This window comes from Abramis brama, assembly GCF_963993115.1.
Source record: "Abramis brama genome assembly, chromosome: 17".
In the NCBI taxonomy this organism is placed as follows: Eukaryota; Metazoa; Chordata; class Actinopteri; order Cypriniformes; family Leuciscidae; genus Abramis; species Abramis brama.
In genome coordinates this window covers 4,585,041-4,607,366 of record NC_139979.1, presented here as the reverse complement: position 1 = coordinate 4,607,366, position 22,326 = coordinate 4,585,041, and the positions used below count along the sequence as shown (strand labels likewise).

General features: G+C 36.6%; 1 protein-coding gene across 4 annotated transcripts in view; it reads left to right on the top strand.

The window, feature by feature from the left end:
• Window positions 1-22,326, top strand: part of cdk14 (cyclin dependent kinase 14) — a 152,751-nt gene that overhangs the window by 62,324 nt on the left and 68,101 nt on the right. For all 4 annotated transcript variants that reach the window (XM_084089644.1, XM_084089645.1, XM_084089646.1 and 1 more), the window contains 3 exons: window positions 2,736-2,830; window positions 7,892-7,954; window positions 19,394-19,517. In XM_084089644.1, the coding sequence (XP_083945770.1) occupies window positions 2,736-2,830; window positions 7,892-7,954; window positions 19,394-19,517 (282 nt within the window). The remainder of the gene's footprint in view (window positions 1-2,735; window positions 2,831-7,891; window positions 7,955-19,393; window positions 19,518-22,326) is intronic.

The following is a 22,326-nucleotide window of genomic DNA, read 5'->3' as shown; positions in this document are numbered from 1 at the left end:
GCGACGCAAGTCCCACGGATATAAAAGGAATATGGACATTTCATTCTACCGAACTACACGCAGAATTACAACTCACAGGTCAGTTTATTAGACAAATTAAACTTGTGAGGTAACACAGCGCTGTTTCACTTGGTCTAACATTACACTATCACACTAAACTGCATTTGAATGTGTTGAAATGTATGTGTTAGTCTGTCTGTATGAGACTAGCAGTAAACTAGATCAACATTAGAATAACATACAGATCATATTCTGACATTTTATCATTGTTGAACTATATAACATTGATTAGTTTTATGTAAATGTGCTCACCTGTTTAATAAAGTACATGTAGGAGCGGTCGAAGTCTCGGACGTGGAGCTCTCGTTTATATACTGTCTATGGGAGCTCTCGGCATCTCGAAAACACCGCGCTGATATTGATTCTCGTTTTAGTTCTCCTTTTTTATCCAAAGTCTGCTTGTCATGGTCCATAATGTTTGAACGAAACAACAACAGCGTGCAGATAGACATTGCGAACTACAGTGGTCCACGTCTGTCGTCTTGGTTACTATCAGAGGGCTCTGGTTCATAACTCTGGTTACCATGGCAGCACGAGCGGAAACCAGGGACAACGCGGATATGACGCCATTGACTGCGACAAAACGGAAATAAAGAAACGTGCCGTGTCTTCGAATTAAATTAAAATTTCTCCTGGTTTGAAAGTTGTTGGAAACAGTCGGGATAATGTAAGTACACAACTAAAAAAAATATATAACATAGATATAGTGATTTTTGCTATTTTTAAAGCAAAAAAGTTACATATTGTGCCTTTAACAGGATTTAAAGCGATATTGATGTCACAATGCCTATAATCAATATAGTTTGAAAAAAATATATAAATTGATTTAATCGAACGTAGTTTACTTTATTTATTTATTCAGTATTTTCACATATGATATATATCATGGGCTTCACAGAAGGAATGACTCGCGTAATGCAGACGTTCCTCGTTTCACTCTCAGTGAAACCCAGCGTTACTATCTCACTATCTGAGCTTTTTGTTGTGCCCTTGAAAAATTAATCGCATTTTCCAGTCTCGCAAATCTGTTTACTATTCATCATGAAAAACGCTTGAAGTGTTGCTCGCTCCTTCTTTGTAGTAAATTGAAACATTCAGAGTGTTTTGTGCTCAAATGAGATGAGATTTCTGGGAATGGCTTGTTCTATGGCGATTGCGTTGTTGTAATTTGAAGAAAATAACACGTCTGATCTGAGAAATATGGAAAACACTCGCAAAAATCATCAATTTAAATGAACGCTTTGTTGCTGACTTCTGAGGATTAGTGATTATGTTTAATTGCAGTGTTCATACATAACTGGTTAGCTGAAATAATAGACAGGAAGCTTAGCCTGAGGAGCCCTGAGAGCCGCTTCCCGTCCCCAGAGTGCCGGCTCTCTCCATTTCTCACAGATTTCCGCTCATCTCCGCCCTACTGGCAGTCTACAGCATGTAAATGATCTGCAGCGGGATTCAGGAGCAGGTACTACTGAGATCTGGGAACGGCGTCATTTGTAGATGGCAGCTGCATTTATGTGCAAATATGTGGAATTATAGTCATTTTGTCCTAATCAGCATTTTTATTTTCTGTGAATCTTTAAAGACACACTCACACACACACGCACGCGCGCATGCATGCATACACACACACACACACACACACACACACACACACACACACACACACACACACACACACACACACACACACGTTGGGTTTTCATGTTTTATGGGGATTTCCATAGACATAATGGTTTTTATACTGTGCTAACTGTATCTTCTATCACCCTACACTAAACCTACCCATCACTGAGAACTTTCTGCATTTTTACATTTTCAGATAACATCACTTAGAATGATTTATAAGCTGTTTTCCTCATGGGGACAAAAAAATGTCCCCACAAGGAAAAGGATTTCGGATATTCCCGTCTTTGTGGGTAATATGGGTTTACCAGGCCACACGTCCCCACAAAGATAGTAATACCAATAAAAAAATGTTTTGTCCCTATGAGGAAAACGGCTTATAAATCAAATTTTGTTTTTTGAACATTTTTTTTTTTTTTAATGCTAAAAGTTTTCTGTGATGGGTAGGTTTAGGGGTTAGAATATACAGTTTATACAGTATAAAAATCATTATATCAATGGAATGTCGCTGTAACGCAGTTAGATGTTGAAGGAAGAAGGAGGCGGGAACCGGCGAACAAATCACCCCACCCAAGTAGCAGTGCTTCGCCTTCTGAGAATATAGTTCCCAGTATGTATACGGTTAGAAGATGGCTGTGTCTCATGTGACCTTATTTGTACACGCTGTGACTCTACAAATCACAGCATGTAAATAGGAAAATGTTGGCGTTATTTTGTCATTTATTGGGAGCAGTATGCTAGCTGGAGCCGTTTACCTCCAGTCTTTGTGCTAAGCTAGGCTAGCGGTTGGTCGTCAGACAGAGTTACGGCACGCACGGATATGAAAAGGCTATGTATGGACTTATCTAACTCTGGGGGATACGGGGAATAAGCTAAAGTTCTACAAGTCACTTAAATTATATTAAACTGACTTAAAAAATGTAAAAACGTAAGTTGCCTTGACTTACTGATCACATCATGACGTAATTTTAAAATGCACTCATCCAGTTCTCATAAGTCTCAAACCCTCATTAGTCAGATTGTATTAATGAAGTGTTTGTGTTTCTCTCCAGCGTCTCTGCTGAAAGGCCTGAAGCATTCGAACATAGTGCTGCTCCACGACATCATCCACACGAAGGAAACCCTGACGCTGGTCTTTGAGTATGTGGTGAGTATCAGACATGCTGACCGTATGAAAATCAAACCTCTGCTGGCGCATTTGTTTCTTTTATAAATAGTTTTTAATTCATTTTATTTTCTGTAACTCCACTCCAAAATGTCAGAGTATTTTTATGTCACACAACCACACATCTCCTGTTCCTGGGCCTCACGGAGCTGGTCTGGTCTCCTGTTTCTGAATAGTTTTGAAAGGTTTAAATGTGCTTTAGTCAGCATTACTTTACCTCGGGATTTTTCTTACGCTTTGAACCTGGTGCCTGAACCGATCGGCCTCTTTATATGTGCCCAATCCTGCAGCTCTGGCACTGTTTTTTTATTAGAAAACTGTTTTTCTAACTCTTTCAAAGCCCTGCTCTTCATCTGTGGCTCTCAGCGACAGGAACGCCTCACTGTTTTACACACAGACCTGCAATGAGACGCAGCCGCAGGCGTCAGAGCTGCGAATTAAAGCACATAGGAACAATTCAGCCATTTACTCGCTTCAGACTTCGTGTCGTTCTGTCCCTGTATGACTTTCTGTCTTTCTTTCTTCTTTGAAACACAAAAAAAGATTTTCGGCAGAATGTCCAATCTTCTGTTTTCCATATAATGCAACTGCACAGTGATTTATACTGTCAAGCTCTAGAAATCACATTAAAAACACCATAACAGTTGTACATATGACGTACAGACTACATTTTAAGTGTTCTAAAGATTGAAATAATACGTTTTTAAATTAAATTAAAACCTGTATTGACAATTTTGATGATACTTTTATGGTGTTTAAGTTTTGAAATAATAACTATGGTCCTAGTCACTTCCTACTAATTATAATAGCATGAAATGAACATGAATGAACATCCGAAGATATGTTGTTTCAACCACGGAAAACACCATTTTTCAAGTTCAAGTCCACCGACGTACTAACTCTCCTGTCTGGTTTGTTTGACGGAGAAAAATGGTGGATACAGTGTTATGATAAGCCACATCACCTGTCAATTAAACTCTGAGTTCCGGATGTAAAAACTCCATTCATTTTTTTTTCCATAGGGAAACTGATTTTGAATGGTAACTTATAAACCTTTAAAGACAGATCTACTGTGAGCTAAGGTTGTTATTTGATAGTATTTGCTTCTGTTGAAGCCGTCAGTGCATTATTTCAGCTTTAAAAAAAAAAAAAAATTAACAGCAGAATTCCTAGTGAAAAACTACATTACCCATAATGCTCCACAGAAAATTACACCAAACAGAGTCTAAAAAAGCAAAACGCTCCAAAATATCTCTTTAGTTCCGCCCACTCCCATGAAGCACTGCAAATGATGCAATCGGGACAATCTCACTATGCTCTCAAATACTGAAATGTTTCTAAATATGCATATTTTGAAATAAGCTTAAAATATATTGTTTTTATACATATAATCAACATTTGTCAATGCTTCATGGGATTGTAGTTCCTTCCCTCATTAAAACTGTTAAGTTCACAGTCTTGTATCTTTGTATTTTTGTTCGATTTTCAAAAACTTTTTTGCTTCAAATCAAAGTTTGTAGTATTATGATTCACCTCATAGCTTATTGGTTTGGTTCATGGCTTATAGCTCTTTAACGAAGAATATTTTTAAATCCCTATGAGAAAGATGAATGAATTTTTTTTTTAATAATAAGAATACTTCCGGAACCAGTGCAGCTGAAAAAGGGGACAGGCACTGTTGCACTCTATTATAACTATATTTTTTGGACAAACTATTCCTTTAATGAAAATAAAGGTGTTGTGTTCAATTTGAAAGTTATATGCAGAAATAGGGAGAGATATAACGTTTGCTGATAGTAAGGTTCTGTATGTGAGAGTGATGTATGCAGCATTAGTGTGATAAATCATTACAGTTCCCATTTGCCTCTGCGCTCTCTTAAAGGTCCCGCTTGTCTGAAGCAGGTACAGAAATGCCAGTTTAATTGTTAATGAGCCTCCGGGACGGTCTGTGTCTGTCTGTAGGGAACGTCTGGTCAGGAGGTTCAGCTTCTCTTCCCTGCTGGGAAAAAATCAGCAGCCTAAGGCTGGTTCTGGCTGCTTTTATGTCTCTTGGATTTTATTTTATGTTTGTTGTACATTTTTGATAATTATATATATATATATATATATATATATATATATATATATATATATATATATATATACTATATATATATATATATATATAGTAACATATCTAAATAAGTTAAAAGCAAATTAAAATGAATAACTTAAATGACATTTACTTTTTATTATTTATTAGATTTTTATTTATTTATTGGATATGATGCCAGCAGTAATTAAACCAGTTAAACCATCTGTTATTTTATCCAGAAAATTGTACTTTATAGTTTAAATCCATGAAGAGCTCAAGACTTGTGCACAATGGTAAAAATTAGTTGAAATAAATGAGAAGCGTTGTGCAAGTACAGTATCAGCGTTCACAGATCCAGACAGGATTTCTCACAGGAACCCCTGAGTTAGATGTTAAACACATTTGATTTAGATATATTTTTTTTCATTTTACTACTTTCCTTTCCTTACAGTTTTTGTTGTAGAGTTCACTCACGAATACTGATCTGTAGTGTAAGCAAAAGCAGACACTGAGCTGAGGGTCAGGAGAACATGCACTTTCTAACTCAATAACTCAATGCCTTCATGTTCTCAGCAAATGCTGTTCTTAACATAAAAATAATTGTCCACTCAAAGGATGCACTTGACTTTTAATAAAGTGCACTTTTAAATTGATAGGAGCTAATTGGTCCTCGGGAAGGAAATAGCAACGCCAAGAAAACCGGTTGTAGGTTTAAACTCATGTCAGGCTTGACACTTGATCTGATGCATCACAGAAAGAAAAGAGCACTTGTTAAATGTGTTTTCTCTGAATGTCAATGCACACTGTGACTCTGACCTCCCGTCATTGATCCGTGTCACACTCTGAAGGGAAGATTGGTGCCTTCCCTGATTAGCTTTATATGTTGTGCTATTTTTGCATCTCTGATATAACTTATTACTTCATACTCTGGTAAACAGTGTTGGTGTTTTTTCCAGGAATGTATCCTCTCGCTAAATTGGATGAGCGTGAAATTGCGGCTCTAGTCTGATTTATTCATGAGAGCTAAGCTAACACGTCGGGGTGTCAAAGAAAACAATCAAAACACTAAGATTGGACAACGGCTCAGCTATTGATAGCTTTGGTCCGTTGAGAGATTCGAACCATAGCTTAGTTATTAATCTGAGACCACCGCTGTGATCTCATCAGAGTCATTTCAGTGAGAAAATGCACTCGGGCTGAATGCGGACGCATTTAGATGCGGGCCGCGAGCAAACAGAGGGTTTCGCACTGAGGAAATCAATTCATTTTCCACGGCGAGCAGTTAATAATGATTGACGGCGACGGACAGGCATATCTGAAGCCCGTTTGAGTGAGAGACTGCATTATTCATGAAAGGAAACACGTTTATCTGCGGTGCGGGACGGGTAGCAGCGGGTGTTTGCAAATATCAGCGACCCTCCAACGCCGCAGGTCTGTGGGCAGAATAAAGACTGAGGAGAGCATCGTGGGTAATTCTTTCTCCCCCCGACTGTATTTACATGCACAGCGACACGGCCCACAAAGCCTCTCACACCTTCAGACAGTCACGTTATTGAGCCTGTAGAGAAAGGCCGAGAGCTTCTGGTCTCACCGATACAGGAAATTATTTCAGTTTGACTCACTGGAAGTGTTTGTGAAGCCATCCGTTTGCATTCTATATATATATATATATATATATATATATATATATATATATATATATATATATATATATATATATATATATTAGGGCTGTTGATTTAATGAGTTAATTTAATTAAATAGTATTATTAAATTATTAACGCATGTTTTTGCCCCGAATAGCACGTGTGCAAATGTGATATTGATTTTATACAATAGTTCAATAAATAAGAAGTTAATATTGTTTTATAATTTAGACAGTAATTTGCTAAATTTTGAATCCCCGTTTTGAGCGAATCAGTCGGGTGAACCAATGATTCAATGGCCCATTCATAAGGACAGAAATGGGCCCTGTCCCAAATGGCACACTTCATATGCACTTTCGGTCTTGTGGACTTACAATGGCTGCCGCATGCACGTGTCTGTTAAAGGGATGGATCGGAGTAAAATCAACCTAGGGTCCTTTGCACCATGACCTCGAGTCAAACACCCCCCCCAGAAGCCTTTTTTTCCTGTGGTCGAACATTATTAAAGTTAGAGCTTATTTAGAGATATCAGCCGGTTGGCTTAGTGCAGGCGCTAATGGATCCAAGGCTGTATCTCGTAAATTACCCCACTAATAATGCCCAGAATGGCACCAAACTTCTACAGTAGTACAAGTAGTAGCAGGTTCTGTACTCATAAAACGAGGCATTGGAAAGTTTGTAAGTACATCAGGAGTTTATTTAAATAACACTTGCCTGACGACTCATGCTACCGCTAACCGGAAAAGCACGTAAAAGTCCTGGCAGAAAGCGATGCATATAAAATATTCTGGGGGGGTGTTTGGCTCGAGGTCATGGTGCAAAGGACCCTAGGTTGATTTTACGCCGAACCATCCCTTTAAGTCCATGAGACCGTAGGGTGTCCCATCTGTCAGTTTTGGTTTCAGAAGGGTGCTCACGAGCGCCCCCCTTTGCGGTCGATATGCGCCCTTGATGCGCTTTAGTTGTGCTGTTGCCCTCGATGTGCACTTTTGCCGAACTCCGCAACAGACTTCTTCCCAACAGTCAAAGTGGCGTTACATCACAAAAGTGCGGACTCGTAAGAAGACCGCGAGAGCTTAGGGTCAAATTTGGGACAGAGCCATAGGGTGCTTCTCAAGCGGAAGGCTGCATCCTACTGAGGCTGTGTCCTTCCTAGTCCAGTCCTTCGGAGGCTTGATTGTATTTTTGTATGTGTGTGTATATATATATATATAATAAAAAATGGTCTATTTTAGTATTTTGAAGCAGTTCACGAGATTTTGTTTAGAGTCTGTGTCTCCTGTCACTGCCTCATGTCCCTCTTCTCTCTCTCTCTCTGTTCAGCACACAGATCTGTGTCAGTACATGGACAAACATCCCGGGGGTCTCCATCCAGACAACATCAGGGTGAGTGAGATTCTGCTCACTTTGTTTGCTTTGTTCATCAAGCTTATTTTAGGTGATTTTGTGATGAAATGGCTCTGGTCAAATCCTGGTTTTTCAGTTTTTAGTTGTGCTGTTGTCACAGGGAATAATACACATACTGTTCTTATATTCATATTGCATACAAATGCCAAGCTTCAATCTGATTGGCTAGATTTATACAACAGGTTATTATGTGTGTGATGATATAAATAAAAATTATTAAATTATTAAAAATGATCTTTTGCTGTATTTTACCTAATTTTTACACATTTTACATTAATTGGCTTTAGTGACTGTCAAAGAGTGGTGCCTCTGATTGAAGAAAAAATCATTTCATAGCAAATATAAATATATTGTATGTACTTTTATATATTTTTAAATATTTATATTAATATATATATATATTTTAATATATACATCTGAACTCTTCATATATATATATATATATATATATATATATATATATATATAAAATGTATATCATTCTGTGACTTCTGACTTCATGTTTGTTTATTTATTCATATATTTATTTATTTTATTTATTTACTTATTCATTTATAAAACATTATTTTTTTTATCGTATAACCTGGCAAAATCAGAGAAATTGTCACTGGTTTTGTGATATTCATAGTATTGAATCTTTCAAGTTTTTTTTTCTCCCATCATTTTCTCCTCTCCTCTAAATGTCATCGGTAGCTTGATTAGCTCGTTTCAGTATTAGTGTTTGTTTCCTGTGCAGTGTGGATCGGTCTAGTGAGACGATTGTTTCTCGTGGAGTGTACGGTTCTGATTCTGACGCATGGATTGAGTATTTTCCTCAGTCTTGAGTAAAGACCTTCCAGGCCACTGTGATTTCCCCCTCTGTTCCGTTCTGCAATCAGAAGTAGAGCAGAAGTCGTGTGAGTTCAGACTGTGACCCATTTCACCGGCTTCCTCGTCCTCATCTGTCAGTCTGCATGGAGTCTCTTCAGTTGAGCTCAGATAATCAGACCAGAACCAATGATTTGATCTTTTAAAATGACTTCTGAATGCTGCTTGAGCTCCTCCAGCGAGCGTCTGGCCTGTAACACGAGACTTTCGTGCGCATGTTTAATTGAGCGGTAAGACCACACACTCGCAGAGAAAGTGCAGTGTGTTTTCTGACTCCAGAATGTTTTGTTAGAGTTCAGAAGGAAGAAACGACCTGGGAGAACAGACTTGCGTTTAAAGCTGAGGTTTGACAATTTTGGAATGTTAATTTTTCTTCTCATAGCCCAATTTAATCTGCACGTTTAATACAGTATACCATATTTTCCGGAATATACTTTTTTAAATGTGCTGCGACTTATAGGGATACTTCACCGATTAGCATTAAGCATTGTATCAGTAGAAACCTGGTAGTATTTTCGAATGACCAAGAGATTTCTATATTGTGTGTCTGGAAAAAAAACTCAGATGACGCAAAAGTCGTCATTTAGCATCATTGGAGGCTTTTTTGTCCAGAGGCGAGAGACTACAGCCAGTAGGAGGAGCTCGTCCAGCATGTCTTCAACCCGCCCATAGGGGGATCTCACGATAAAATGCTGTCTTTTCAGTTTCGAGTCGACTAGTAGCCTAGTTGTGTGATTTCTTCCGATACTGCCCTCTGTAACCGGTAGGCGTGGCTTGGGAGTGGCCTCGTAGGGCAGCGAAGCAAGTGCATTCTGGGAGTTGTTGTCTTTCATCCACATGAGCCAAAAATAAATTTTCTGGCTTTTCTCAGTCTAGAAGGCACCAACTTCTAAAAAAATTTCATATTTCTACTACATAAATGACCAAATTTAAATACACATTCATCTTTCCAGCGGTGAAATATCACTTTAAGGCTGTGACACACCAAGCCGATGCTAAAGAACTAGCGGAGACGGAACTTGTTGATTCTCTGATGTTTACAGCAAAATGCTTTATGTGCAAATGCTTCCTCTTAGTACTGTTTGCTAGTTAAGCTGGAGAATTAATGAAAATGCTAAAAGAATCCTTTGCGTTTCTTTTTGCAACAAGTAAATGTTCATTTTGCATCGCCAAAGTTGATATACATGGGCATTTTGCTCCTGCTGGTGGATGTTGTAACTACACCAATTTGCAGGTCAAAAGCTTCAATCTCTATTGACACATGCATTTATAAGTAGTCATATTTTGAGTATACGAGTACTGTATGAGTAATTGACTGTGGTACTTACTTGATTTATGTGGACAACACAGTTTTTATATGATAAAAATTGTCCTTGGAATCAATAAAAAAGTTAATTCATGACAATGCTTGCAATGATTTTGTAGAAGTTGCTGTGAAATGAGAGTAATTTGTGGTGCGTCAGAGTGAAAGTAAGAGGTGATGGAGCGAATGAGGCCATGGAGCAGAAGGCTGGTGGGGAAGCGGGTGTTGCTTATGTAATTCATCAGGTTTTTGTCACTGTGGATTTACATAAATAAAGTATTTATCCCGTTCGCTTCCTCATTGAAATTCAAACCAGTAGAGAATTCATGATAAATGACAAGCTGACAGAAAGAGAATGAGAGAAGCTCACCTGAAACAGGAACGGCCCGCAGTCAGAGCCGAGATGTTTCCCCTTCGTTCAGTGTTTGCACAGTGTTTCCGTTCCCTGACAGGCTGCAAGTTACACCGGTTTAAAGAACAGAGCCGATGTCACCAGGATTCCTCTGGTTAAATTTAATGTATAAGGACAGTGAGGTCCAGATCAGTGAGATTCGGAGAATTATTTCTCATGCATTTGGAGCAGTGACGCGTCCTCCACTGAACACTTGGAGAACTTGGCTTAGAAGAGCTTGCACTGCTGCTTGTGCTACTTTTGGCAAAAAGTTACAAAAGTAAATTTTTTACTTAGTTTAATTTAGCTGTATTTTCAGGATATTGAGCAATTAGCAAAGTTTTTTAAAGGCATTATCTGTGTTCACTGAGAACGATTTGAAACAGTTCAACTTTTGGAGTCCAATAAATGTATGTCTTAAAACTTTGGCTTGCTCAGTTGAGGATATTTTTGGGGATATTTAATTTAATTTTATCAATCAATAAATTCCACTAGAAACAAACCTTGTTGTATTATTTTAATTTAATACTGTGAAGCTGCTTTGATACAATATGTATTGTGAAAAGCGCTATACAAATATACTTGACTTGACCTGACTTGACAATAAAGTTGAATCTAATCTAAAATATCTTAGACAATATAAATTGACTTGTAAAGCAACACTGCATAAGATATTAAAGTGGAAATTAGTTTACTAAATAATGTAAACTTGACTGACTGCTTCATTTCCACTTTAAAACTTCTTTCATTCTTTATATCTTGAATATAAGTGTATTTTGTCTTACCACACTAGCAGATCATGTATTTTTAACCCGTGTAAAACAAAATACACATGTAATAAAGACACAATCTATGAAAACATGTCTTAATATCTGATTCAGCGATGCTTCACAAGTAAATTTAACTTGTTTTGAGGATTTTGAGATATTTTACCTGGAAAACAAGACAAAAGTATGAATATAAATAGGATTTTTGCAGTGTAGGGGCAGGATAAACATGTGTGGTAGTTAACACATCTTTAAATGCATCTTCTGTTCTCTTGTACTTCATCTGTCTGTTTTTAACTCAAGAGCGTGTCCTTAGCGTCTTAATGTTTTCTGGAGCGCTCATCTTCAAACCGCCTCCTCAAGCATCAACCAGATCCAAGATGGCAGTAAGTAGCGATTAGCTCCCACAGTCACGAGCAAACACGCCACACAAGGGCTACAGTTTTAATTCCGCCCATTAGCTCGAGCTGATTCATTCGCTCAGATCTGCGTTCGCCAATCACGCTAATAAAAGCCATTAGACTCTCTGCTGCAGGTTGGAGGGAATTAGCATTTGAAAGGGAGCGCTCAGGGCGCTAGCTGCTAATGTAATTACTGGTCAAGCAGGAGAGAGAGGACGTCCCACACCAGACCCGAATCTGGGCTGCCGTCCAAGCAGACCTCCTGCGCATATGCCGCTCTCGCTCCAGAAATAACAGGATATTTTCAGAGTCCTCGTTACGCTGGAGTTCGTTACATTGATTCGCTCGACACGTCGGGCTGGTTTAATGAGAATGCTTAAATGAATTAATTGATAATGACAGCCGACCCAACCTCAGGAGAAGTGCATTCAGACGAGGTCCTATAGTCCATGTGCTTTACTACAGCATCTGTGTTACAATCTATCTATCTATCTATCTATCTATCTATCTATCTATCTATCTATCTATCTGTCTGTCCATATATCCATCCATCGTTCTGCCTATCTATCTATCCATCTATCCATCCATCCATCCATCCATCCATCCATCCATCCATCCATCCATCCATCCATCCATCCATCCATCCATCTATCTATCTATCTATCTATCTATCTATCTATCTATCTATCTATCTATCTATCTATCTATCTATCTATCTATCTATCTATCTATCTATCTATCTATCTGTCTGTAGTTTGTTCTATCTATCTATTCATCCATCCATCCATACATCCATTGTTCTGTGTCATTCTGTCTGTCTATCTATCTATCTATCTATCTATCTATCTATCTATCTATCTATCTATCTATCTATCTATCTATCTATCTATCTATCTATCTATCTATCTATCTATCTATCTATCTATCTATCTATCTATCTGTCCATATATCCATTGTTCTGCCTATCCATCCATCCATCCATCCATCCATCCATCCATCCATCCATCCATCCATCCATCCATCCATCCATCTATCTATCTATAGTTCTATCTATCGTTCTGCCTATCTATCGTTCTATTGTTCTGTCTTTTATTATATCTTTCTATCTATCCTTCAAAATTCAAGGCTTTTTTAACCTTTTTTTAAAACAAGGTTTTCAAGGTTTTGTCAGGCTGGCATTCCAGGATTATCTGGACAAACTTTGCTTTTCTGGTTAAAAATGACATTTATATGAATTTCAATTCATTTTACTTTCTTACATTGGAATTCAAATTTAAATGCCACATCAATTACAATTCAAATCAAATTCAGCAGTTAAGGTGGAATTTAAAAGACTTTCTCAATTCAATTCTGGCACCAGAAATCCCAACACCAGTGTGTTTGTGAACATTCGTCATCCTGATAGTTTATTTGCAGGAGCAGGATGAGGCCGGCTGCATTTTCTAGAAGGTTTCAGCTTAATGGGACAATCACAGTTGTTTAGTCGATCAACCCACGAACCATCTGACGAAACAAACAAAGCCTTGCATTTAAAGACACAATCAGGGACATAACTTGTTGTGAACTGCACTAATGGTCCATCAGTCTGATGGCATATACTGATTTTAGCAGCGCTCCTCCTTCATAAATGCTCTGCCGGACGTCACATTCAGGAAGACGGCCGATCATGTTGCAATGCATCAGAAGTAATTTGATCTAAGTGAGGTTTACTGCTAACCTGCTGTTGCTGGATTTCAGATGCTGGTGTCCAAATATTATAAAGTATCTATAGTGATTTTCACAATACTTGTGACTGACTATGATTGTTTTGTTTTTTTACGAAGCAGGTCAGAGTCTTTCTGTAATATTTGATAGATAGATAGATAGATAGATAGATAGATAGATAGATAGATAGATAGATAGATAGATAGATATATAGATAGATAGATAGATTTTTTTTATTGCAAAATCAGTACTGGTTAAAAATAAAGAGAGTGACCACTCAGAGTACTGCTTTTTTACTGAATGAACACAAAATAACATTTAAAGATCATATGTCCTACTTAAAGGGTTAGTTCACCCAAAAATGAAAATTATGTCATTAATGACTCACCCTCATGTCACTCCAAACCCGTAAGACCTCCGTTTCTCTTCTGAAGACATCTTAAGATATTTTAGATTTATTCCGAGAGCTTTCTGTCCCTCCATTGTAAGTCAATGGACGTGTCACTGTTCACGTCCATAAAGGTAATAAAGACATCATCAAAGTAGTCCATGTGACATCAGTGGGTTATTTAGAATGTTTTGAAGCATCGAAAATACATTTTGGTCCAAAATTAACAAAAACTACGACTTTATTCAACATTGTATTCTCTTCCAGTCTGTTTTCCATCCGCGTTCACGAGTCCACATTGACGCTGCTGATGTAAGACGCTGCTGACGTGTTATCTGGTGCGTCAATGTGGACTCTTCCATTGACTTACAATGGAGGGACAGAAAGCTCTCGGAATAAATCTAAAATATCTTAAGATGTCTTCAGAAGAGAAACGGAGGTCTTACGGGTTTGGAGTGACATGAGGGTGAGTCATTAATGACATAATTTTCATTTTTGGGTGAACTAACCCTTTAAAGGTACCAAAATAAAAATATGAAACATTTTTAAGAACAAAGCAACACATGAAGAACAAAGAAAGACAGTACTTAGGACAAGTGTCCGGTACAAGACTTTTATTTTGACACACAGGATCATATTTTTTGTAATCAGCCACCAATCAGCTCTCATAGTCGTGAGACGAAAAAGGGGAGTTGAATTGGCTTACTGTCGAAACATTATGCTAATATACTATATACACAATATTGTCCCTTTGCTTGTTCTCAGACGTGCGTGAGATCTTTGAGCTTCACTCACGAGACTCGTGTTGGACTGGAGACTGAGAGCAGGTGTGGAGCTGATGGCCCATTGACACGCCACATTAAAAACTGATTCTCCAGCAGATGTGAGAGACTCTCTGGTTCATTTAGCAGCCATTCTGCTTCTTCCAGCACAAACTTAAGACAGTCTTTAGTGAAATCAGTCACTGAATTTCTCCTTGAAGCTGGATTTTATCCACTGTAAAATAACAGATAATCAGTTATTATTGCAGAATGAGTATGTATGAGAAATAAACGGGTCATTCAGTCAATAGAAACTATTAATTTTTGTCTTTTCTTTTGTTTCATATAAGACAGACACTTAAAGTCTATTAGTTTGAAGGAGAAAAACTGTGTTTTCCTGTGTTTTTAGAAAAGTAGTGAGTTTCTGAGATCAGTTCACCCAGAAAATATGGCTCTAAAATAAAGCCACAAGAAGAGGAATGATGTGCCGTCGCTTTGAGAGCAGAAACCTGCAGGAGAGCTTAAATGTTCAGATATCTGACGAACCTGCTGTGATTCTTCTGATGAAACTATGAGTGCAGTCGTCAGTGTGTTGCTATGCTGTTGCTAAGGTGTTCTGTGGTGAACAGATTCGCGACTAAACTTCACAAAAAGCTGGTGATGCCAGCAGAGTCTTGCCCAATGAAGAGCAAAGGATTAAGAGTTCAGCCAAACATATTTTTTCCAAAATAACGTTTTGAAAGCAAAGAAACGTTGTTCTGTAAAATATTATTATTATTATTCAATATTTTTTATATATATGTATAAAATAATTGTATTAATTAAAATAAAATATTTTAACAACTATTATTTTTTTTATTTTTTTTTACAGTATATATGTATATTTTATGTTGTTATAGTCATTTGTTTATTTTTTTATAATTTATTAAAATAAAAACGTTTCAACAACAACATTATTTTTTATTAATAATTATTTGTTTTATTTTACAGTATAGTTGGTTGTTATAGTAATTTTAGTTTTTTATAATTAAAAAAAAATATATATTTTAACAACAACTTTTATTATTATTAAATATTTACTTTTTATTTTACAGTACAATAGTATTTTTATTTTAGTGATTACATTTTTATAATTTTATTATTATTATTATTAAATATTTGATTTTACAGTACAATATTATTTTTTTTTAAATAATTAAAATACAAATATTTTGACAAACTATTATTTGTAAATATTTGATGTTTTTTTTTACAGTACAATCATATTTTTATTATAGTAATTAAATAAATATATTTATATACATATATTTTAAAAACATTTTTATTGTTATTGTTGCGTGATTTTTATTTTATTTTTTTCCCACCCATTTTATCATCCAGCATGTGAAAGCTGTGTATCTGATCACTTACTGTAGTAAAGTAATTAGTACTAGTGATACGTGAGATAGTTGAGGATCATAATCAAAAACCAATATGAGCTCATATGTTAATGTGGAATTATTGATGAAGTCTTAAGATGGATTATCAGTCAGATATGGAGATACTGCTGTACAAATGATAAATTACACTTGTTCTTACAGCAACAATGTAATTACCATTTTCCCAGAAGTGAAATGCCTGTTGTAATGGCGAATGGCCTTGAATGGTTTGTAGTATTAATACTCATCACATGGGTGTAGCTCCAGGCAATGTCTCCGCTTCCCAGTTAAATCAGATCCGGCCTTGAGATAATGAAAGATGTAATGGAGAGAACAAGCTATAATGAAAGAACAAGCTCTGTTTACATTGATAGTCCTCAAACATTCAGGTTTTATTATGATCTTTGGCTACAAACATCTTAATCTTCTGACGCAGCATTTCACTGTCAAAGAACTGAAGACTGAACCCTAAACACACAAAACTTTAACCCTGGTCTTCCCTGTAGTGCCAGCGCTGCTCTTTCCTTCGGGTCTGTCTGTGTTAGCGGAGGATTGTCGATATTCCAGGCGTGTATTGATCGTGTTTTCATTCTGCAGATTAGGCCCTCGGCGTTCCTGCTCTCCTTGGCTCAAAGCTCGCCCTGCTTTTGCCCTGTTGTGTTTCTTCACTTTATCTCTCTTCTTCCAGGTATCTCTCTGTATATCTGACTGGAGCCCGTCTCTCTCTCTCTCTCTCTCTCTCTCTCTCTCTCTTTGTCTCTTTGTCATTATTATTATTCTAAGGATGTGCGGTCGGTCAACTCTTAGCTGTGGACCGTATAGCCTCAATAAGGCTCTTAGTCAGGTTTTATGGATTTGGTCATATCTATCTATCTATCTATCTATCTATCTATCTATCTATCTATCTATCTATCTATCTATCTATCTATCTATCTATCATCTGTTGTCTGTCTGTCTGTCTGTCTGTCAGTCACTGCCTAATATTTAATAATATTTTTTTTTAAATTATAAATGTTTTATATCAATATTTCTGTCAGAGTGAATTATTTGTATTTACTTTAAATAGCTAAGCAAATAAATAAACAAAAAATATTGAATAAGTATTTAAATATAATCATATATATTTGTTTAATTTTATTTATGAATTTATTAGTAAGTTATTATATATATATATATATATATATATATATATATATATATATATATATCACTGTTGAATGTAAATATTTCTGTAAGAGCATACAATTTAATAAACAAATACATATTAATATTATGTAAGGAATAATTGACGACAGGCCGTTGAATTATTAGAAAAATAATGCACACCCGAGGTGGTAATGCGGTCACGACGCGAAGCGGAGTGGCCGTTACACCTCGGTGTGCATTATTTTTCTAATAATTCAACGGCCTGAAGTCAATTATTCCGCTTATACTACAGTTACCACACCTCGAAACATTGTTCAGATTATGTATTTCAAGACGTTTGTAAAGTTTTTGTCATTAAAACGCTCTTGTATGTAGGACTAATTTCTTACGCATCTAATCCAATGCCTCCGTTGCTAATTCCAAAACGTCATTTTAGAGTTAGTAACGGAGGTTTGAGCCACTGATAGCAGACTAATGCTGGGACACACGACTAGCTGACACATTCTCTGACTGTTTTCATCGCAGCATATTTTAAACACCGACTTTGAACACAGACTGAACGCGCTGAACACGCGTTTGGGCATGATCAGTCATAAGTATCAAATTACATTCATAACCGGCCTTAAAGTGTGTCCCCGGCTTTATGCAGTTATTAATGCAGTTATTAGAGAGAGATGTTGCAATAATGAGACAGAAAAGCATGTGCGTCGTCAATATTATTATTTATTTATTAATTTAGTTCGTTTTAATTAATTCGTTCATTCTTTTTTTTTTTCATTGACAGACAGTAGACTAGCCAAATAAATGAAACACAAAGCTATTAACAAGTGGGCCTATCAATACTTATTTATTTGTTATTATCTGCAATAAAAATCCGTACTGCAGGATTATCCATTTATTTAGCCTATATTCAGTTTAATTTTCTATTGATTATAATATAGATAGGACTATATACTTTATTTATTAAAATTAAACTGCATGTTTCTATTAATTGTGAAGCTAGACATTGAAAATTGCAGATCAAGCGCATGGGGCTAAATGCTTTTTCTTGTTATGAATTGTATCCTATTTTCCGTTATTACAGTTAACTACGCGAAGTGATATGGAACTGTAATGCGGTCAAGACCTGCCTGGAACTACTTTAGCCGTGCGTTTCCCTGAAAATAATGCACACCTTAGAACGTTCGTCAACCAATCAGATTCAAGCATTCAACGGCCCTGTAGTATAACATAAATTAATTTATTATAATTGAAATATAATCATATCGATTTATCTGTATTGCATATCAATAGTTGTCAGAGCAAGTTTTAAACCGAAAAATATTAATATCAACAAACTATATATATATATATAGTTATATATAGTTATATACGTATAAATATATTTGTGTTTGTGTGTGTGTTTTGTTTATCACTGTTATATACCAATGATTCTGTATTTGCAGACTTTTCCCCTTGTTTACGAGTCTTTCCTCAGTCCAGTAGATCAATCTGTTTGGAATATAATGTTAATGTGATTGTGGGATGTTGAAGTGAGCAGTTAAACGCTCCCTTGACGGCCATTTGACACGTTACTGGAGATGCTGGAGAATGAGTGTATCGTTAAACCTTTTCTCTGCAGACTCTTAATGAGCAGGAGCGTCCTCAGAAATGTGTTTTGCTCCACATGAGTAAACGTGAGCGTCTGAAGAACGCCTCGTTCTGACCCCATGACTCCACATAAACCCTTCTCTGATTGGACCCCGCGCTCCTGTGCTTCGCCTAATTGGCCGAGACTTTGATGGTTTTGTTTGATGGAGAGGCATTTGAATCTCTTCAAGGCAGAAACCAGGCCGCTCTTGCTCTTCTCAGATTGATGCGAGGCTTCACGAGTGAAGGCCGTGGTTGTGTTTGTCTCAGATGTGTTTCGTGCATCGATTGTTCACTTTCTTTTGTTGATTGATTTGAGGAGGCTCGCTGGTCTTCATCAATACTCCACATCAACGAGCTGATAGATCCTGTATTGATGCTGCTGAATAAAATTAGATGATATAAAAGCACAATATCGACGGGGATTGCTGTATATGAGGACGATTGGAACAAATAACATCCTTAGATGGAGAAGTGTGTCACATTTACAGGATCCTGTGCACTTCAATTGCCACATGTGATGGGATGGATCCTGGTGATTTGGGTTTTAAATTATATATTGATTCGCTGGTGTCATAGATGAAGATGAAGATGTGTGTTGGTGATTTGTGATGCTTACACATGAACTGATTTGTTTCCTCAGCTGTTCCTGTTCCAGTTATTGAGGGGTCTGTCGTACATCCATCAGCGCTACATCCTTCACCGAGACCTGAAACCACAGAACCTGCTGATCAGCGACACAGGCGAGCTCAAACTGGCCGACTTTGGTAAGAAATTCCCCGCTCTACAACATTTGACGTTTCATACAGTTGATTGATGACGAACATAAAGCAGGGCAACAACTCACTGTGTGATGAAGAATGTAGTTAGAAATACCCTAAAATTCAAGATGTGTGAATATGTATATAAAATTATATTTCATAAATATGACTATGTATTTATTTATTTGTGTATTGGTATTAAAGATAAAAAAAATCTGAAAACCCCCCGAATAATATTTAAATAAATAACCCAATAATAATATTTTAATATTTTGTTTATTTGTTCATTATGTTTAATATCAGTCCTCTAGATCAATATTTCTGTCAGAGATAGGTTTTAAACTGATAAACAATTTATATTTAATTTAAATTAAACAAATAAATAAATCATTTTTTATTTGCAGACGTTTTTGAGTTGAAATTTGAAAGTTATATCTCAGTATTTTGTATTATTAGTATTATTAGTATGAGTATGAGTAGTCATTATTATTCATTTGGTTTTTCAATAAGAGAAAATGGCATTTCATCCAAACCATTATTTATGTCAGGTAGATTTAAATACAACGCAAGAAGAAAAATACAGTAAAAATCAAGTTCAAACAATGAATACTTGCACGTAATTCATACGGTAGTGTCATTAAACGTGTATTTGTTATGATCTTTCTTCTGTTATTGAACATGTTGTTATGGTCTTTCTGCTCTTCCTGGATATTACATAATTTACATAATAGGTGCATAGTCAAGTCAAGTCAAGTCACCTTTATTTATATAGTGCTTTTTACAATACAGATTGTATCAAAGCAGCTTCACAGTGATAACATGAAAATAATACAACAAAGTTTGTTTCTAGAAGAAAATTGCGCCATCGTCCACCTGAAGTAAGGCAGATCAGTAATATTGTTGAATATTAAATGTCCCCAACTAAGCAAGCCAAAAGCCAAGGCAATATTATAAAATATTACAAAATTGTATCTTTTCATTGTGGCTGTCTTGACAGTTTAATGTTCAGATTGCGGTTACAGTGCAGAATGATTCACTGCTACAGATAATGTATGTGTGTGTGTGTGTGTGTGTGTGTGTGTGTGTGTGTGTGTGTGTGTGTGTGTGTGCGCGTGCGTGCGTGCGTGCGTGCGTGCGTGTGTGTGTGTCTAACCCCTCCTTGTCGTGGCACCATATGTCCAGTCTCGTCTCCTGATGGCATTATGGGTAGACACAGACAGTAGACACACTGCTTTGATAGCAAACAGGCCTGTTGAGTCTGAAGCAGGAGATAGAGAGACAGAAGACACACATCCCGCAGAAGCAGTTTTACTGCTTAGTTCTGTTCACCTTCAAAATCACACCAAAATAATTCCCATAAAGCATTGTGTAAGATGAGTTGTTTTTATTAGTTTATGTAATGAGTTTAAGGACGTTTTTACAACCTAATGGAGAAAATGAACAGGAAAAATGCTTCAATAATCGAAGCTGCTGTAAACGTGTGTGTCACTGCTGGGCTCTTTTGTAGGAAGTAAAACTCCTGACAGGATTCTGAGAGAAACGGAATAAAAAGATGATAAAAGGTGAATAGCTATCATTCACAACAAAGCAAAATGAGAACGAATGAAAGCAAAGGGAAGTATGGCGAGAACACGAGCGAGACAGACAGACAGCTTGACCAGCAGATTGCTTCTCAGATTCCTGGTGGGACGTTGTTCCTTCCACTCAATTAGGGCCGGAGTGATTCAAGCGAGAATCTCAGCCCTGCCAAAATCTGTGTATTTTTGGTGTCTCGGTGTCCTGAAACAGCTGCCGAGAGGCGCTTGGACCGACGGGCCGCAGCATATGGTCCCTCTCTCCGCCCGGGCGCTCCGGCACAAACACGGCTCGCCCGCGGCTCACCCGGTGTCCTCAGCGGGGACATTAGGACCCGATCTGTCACCGCCCGCCCCTCCTGTCCTCCACAAGTGTGCAGCAACATGAGTCTAGTGTTCCTCCATCATAAGACTTCATCATCTGCAGGGAAAGATGACACTCGCTAGACGAGACTAGATGAGATCACTGTAGATTTAAGACAAGACACTACAAGCAAATCCATTGTTTCCAAACTCTACAGTTTTATTCATATCTATATTCTGAAGGTTTGTTCATACATCATTCACCTGATTTATGTAAGCTTTTATTCCTAAAACCATGGTGAAAACGTATTTATTTTCTGTCTGTTGACAGTATTTTCTGATTTATGGAGTGATAAAAAGTGATATGTTAAACAAAATCAAACAAGAATTTTGATCCTGACTTTATTCAATGCTCAGATTTCTGTTCTGGAAATGTGTGCAAATTATATTTAATTAGATAATTCCAGTTTGCATATTTAAACATAACATTTCATACAATTAAATATATTTTTTAAAATTAATTTTAAATACAATATTTTAAGTTTATTGCAAAATATTTAAAGTAGGTTGTGAGTTTAGGCAGTTTAATATTTTTATATATATATATATATATATATATATATATATATATATATATATATATATATATATATATATAACCAAGGGACAATCAGTTTTACTTTTTTGTTTTCAAATTAGATCAAAGACTAATTTTAGATGAAAGAACAAGTTATTACCGGCCTTAAAGGAAAATAAATAAATAGATTACTAACTATAATATTATAATAGTCCAAGTAGTTTAAGCAATAGCAATTTTATAACATTTATTTTTCATTAAAGTAGTTTTAAATGCATTATTTCAAGTTTATTGTAAAATACTCCCAGTGGTTTAAGTGTGTGGGGTGATGCAGTGCTTTATGGGAACAGGTGGACACTGC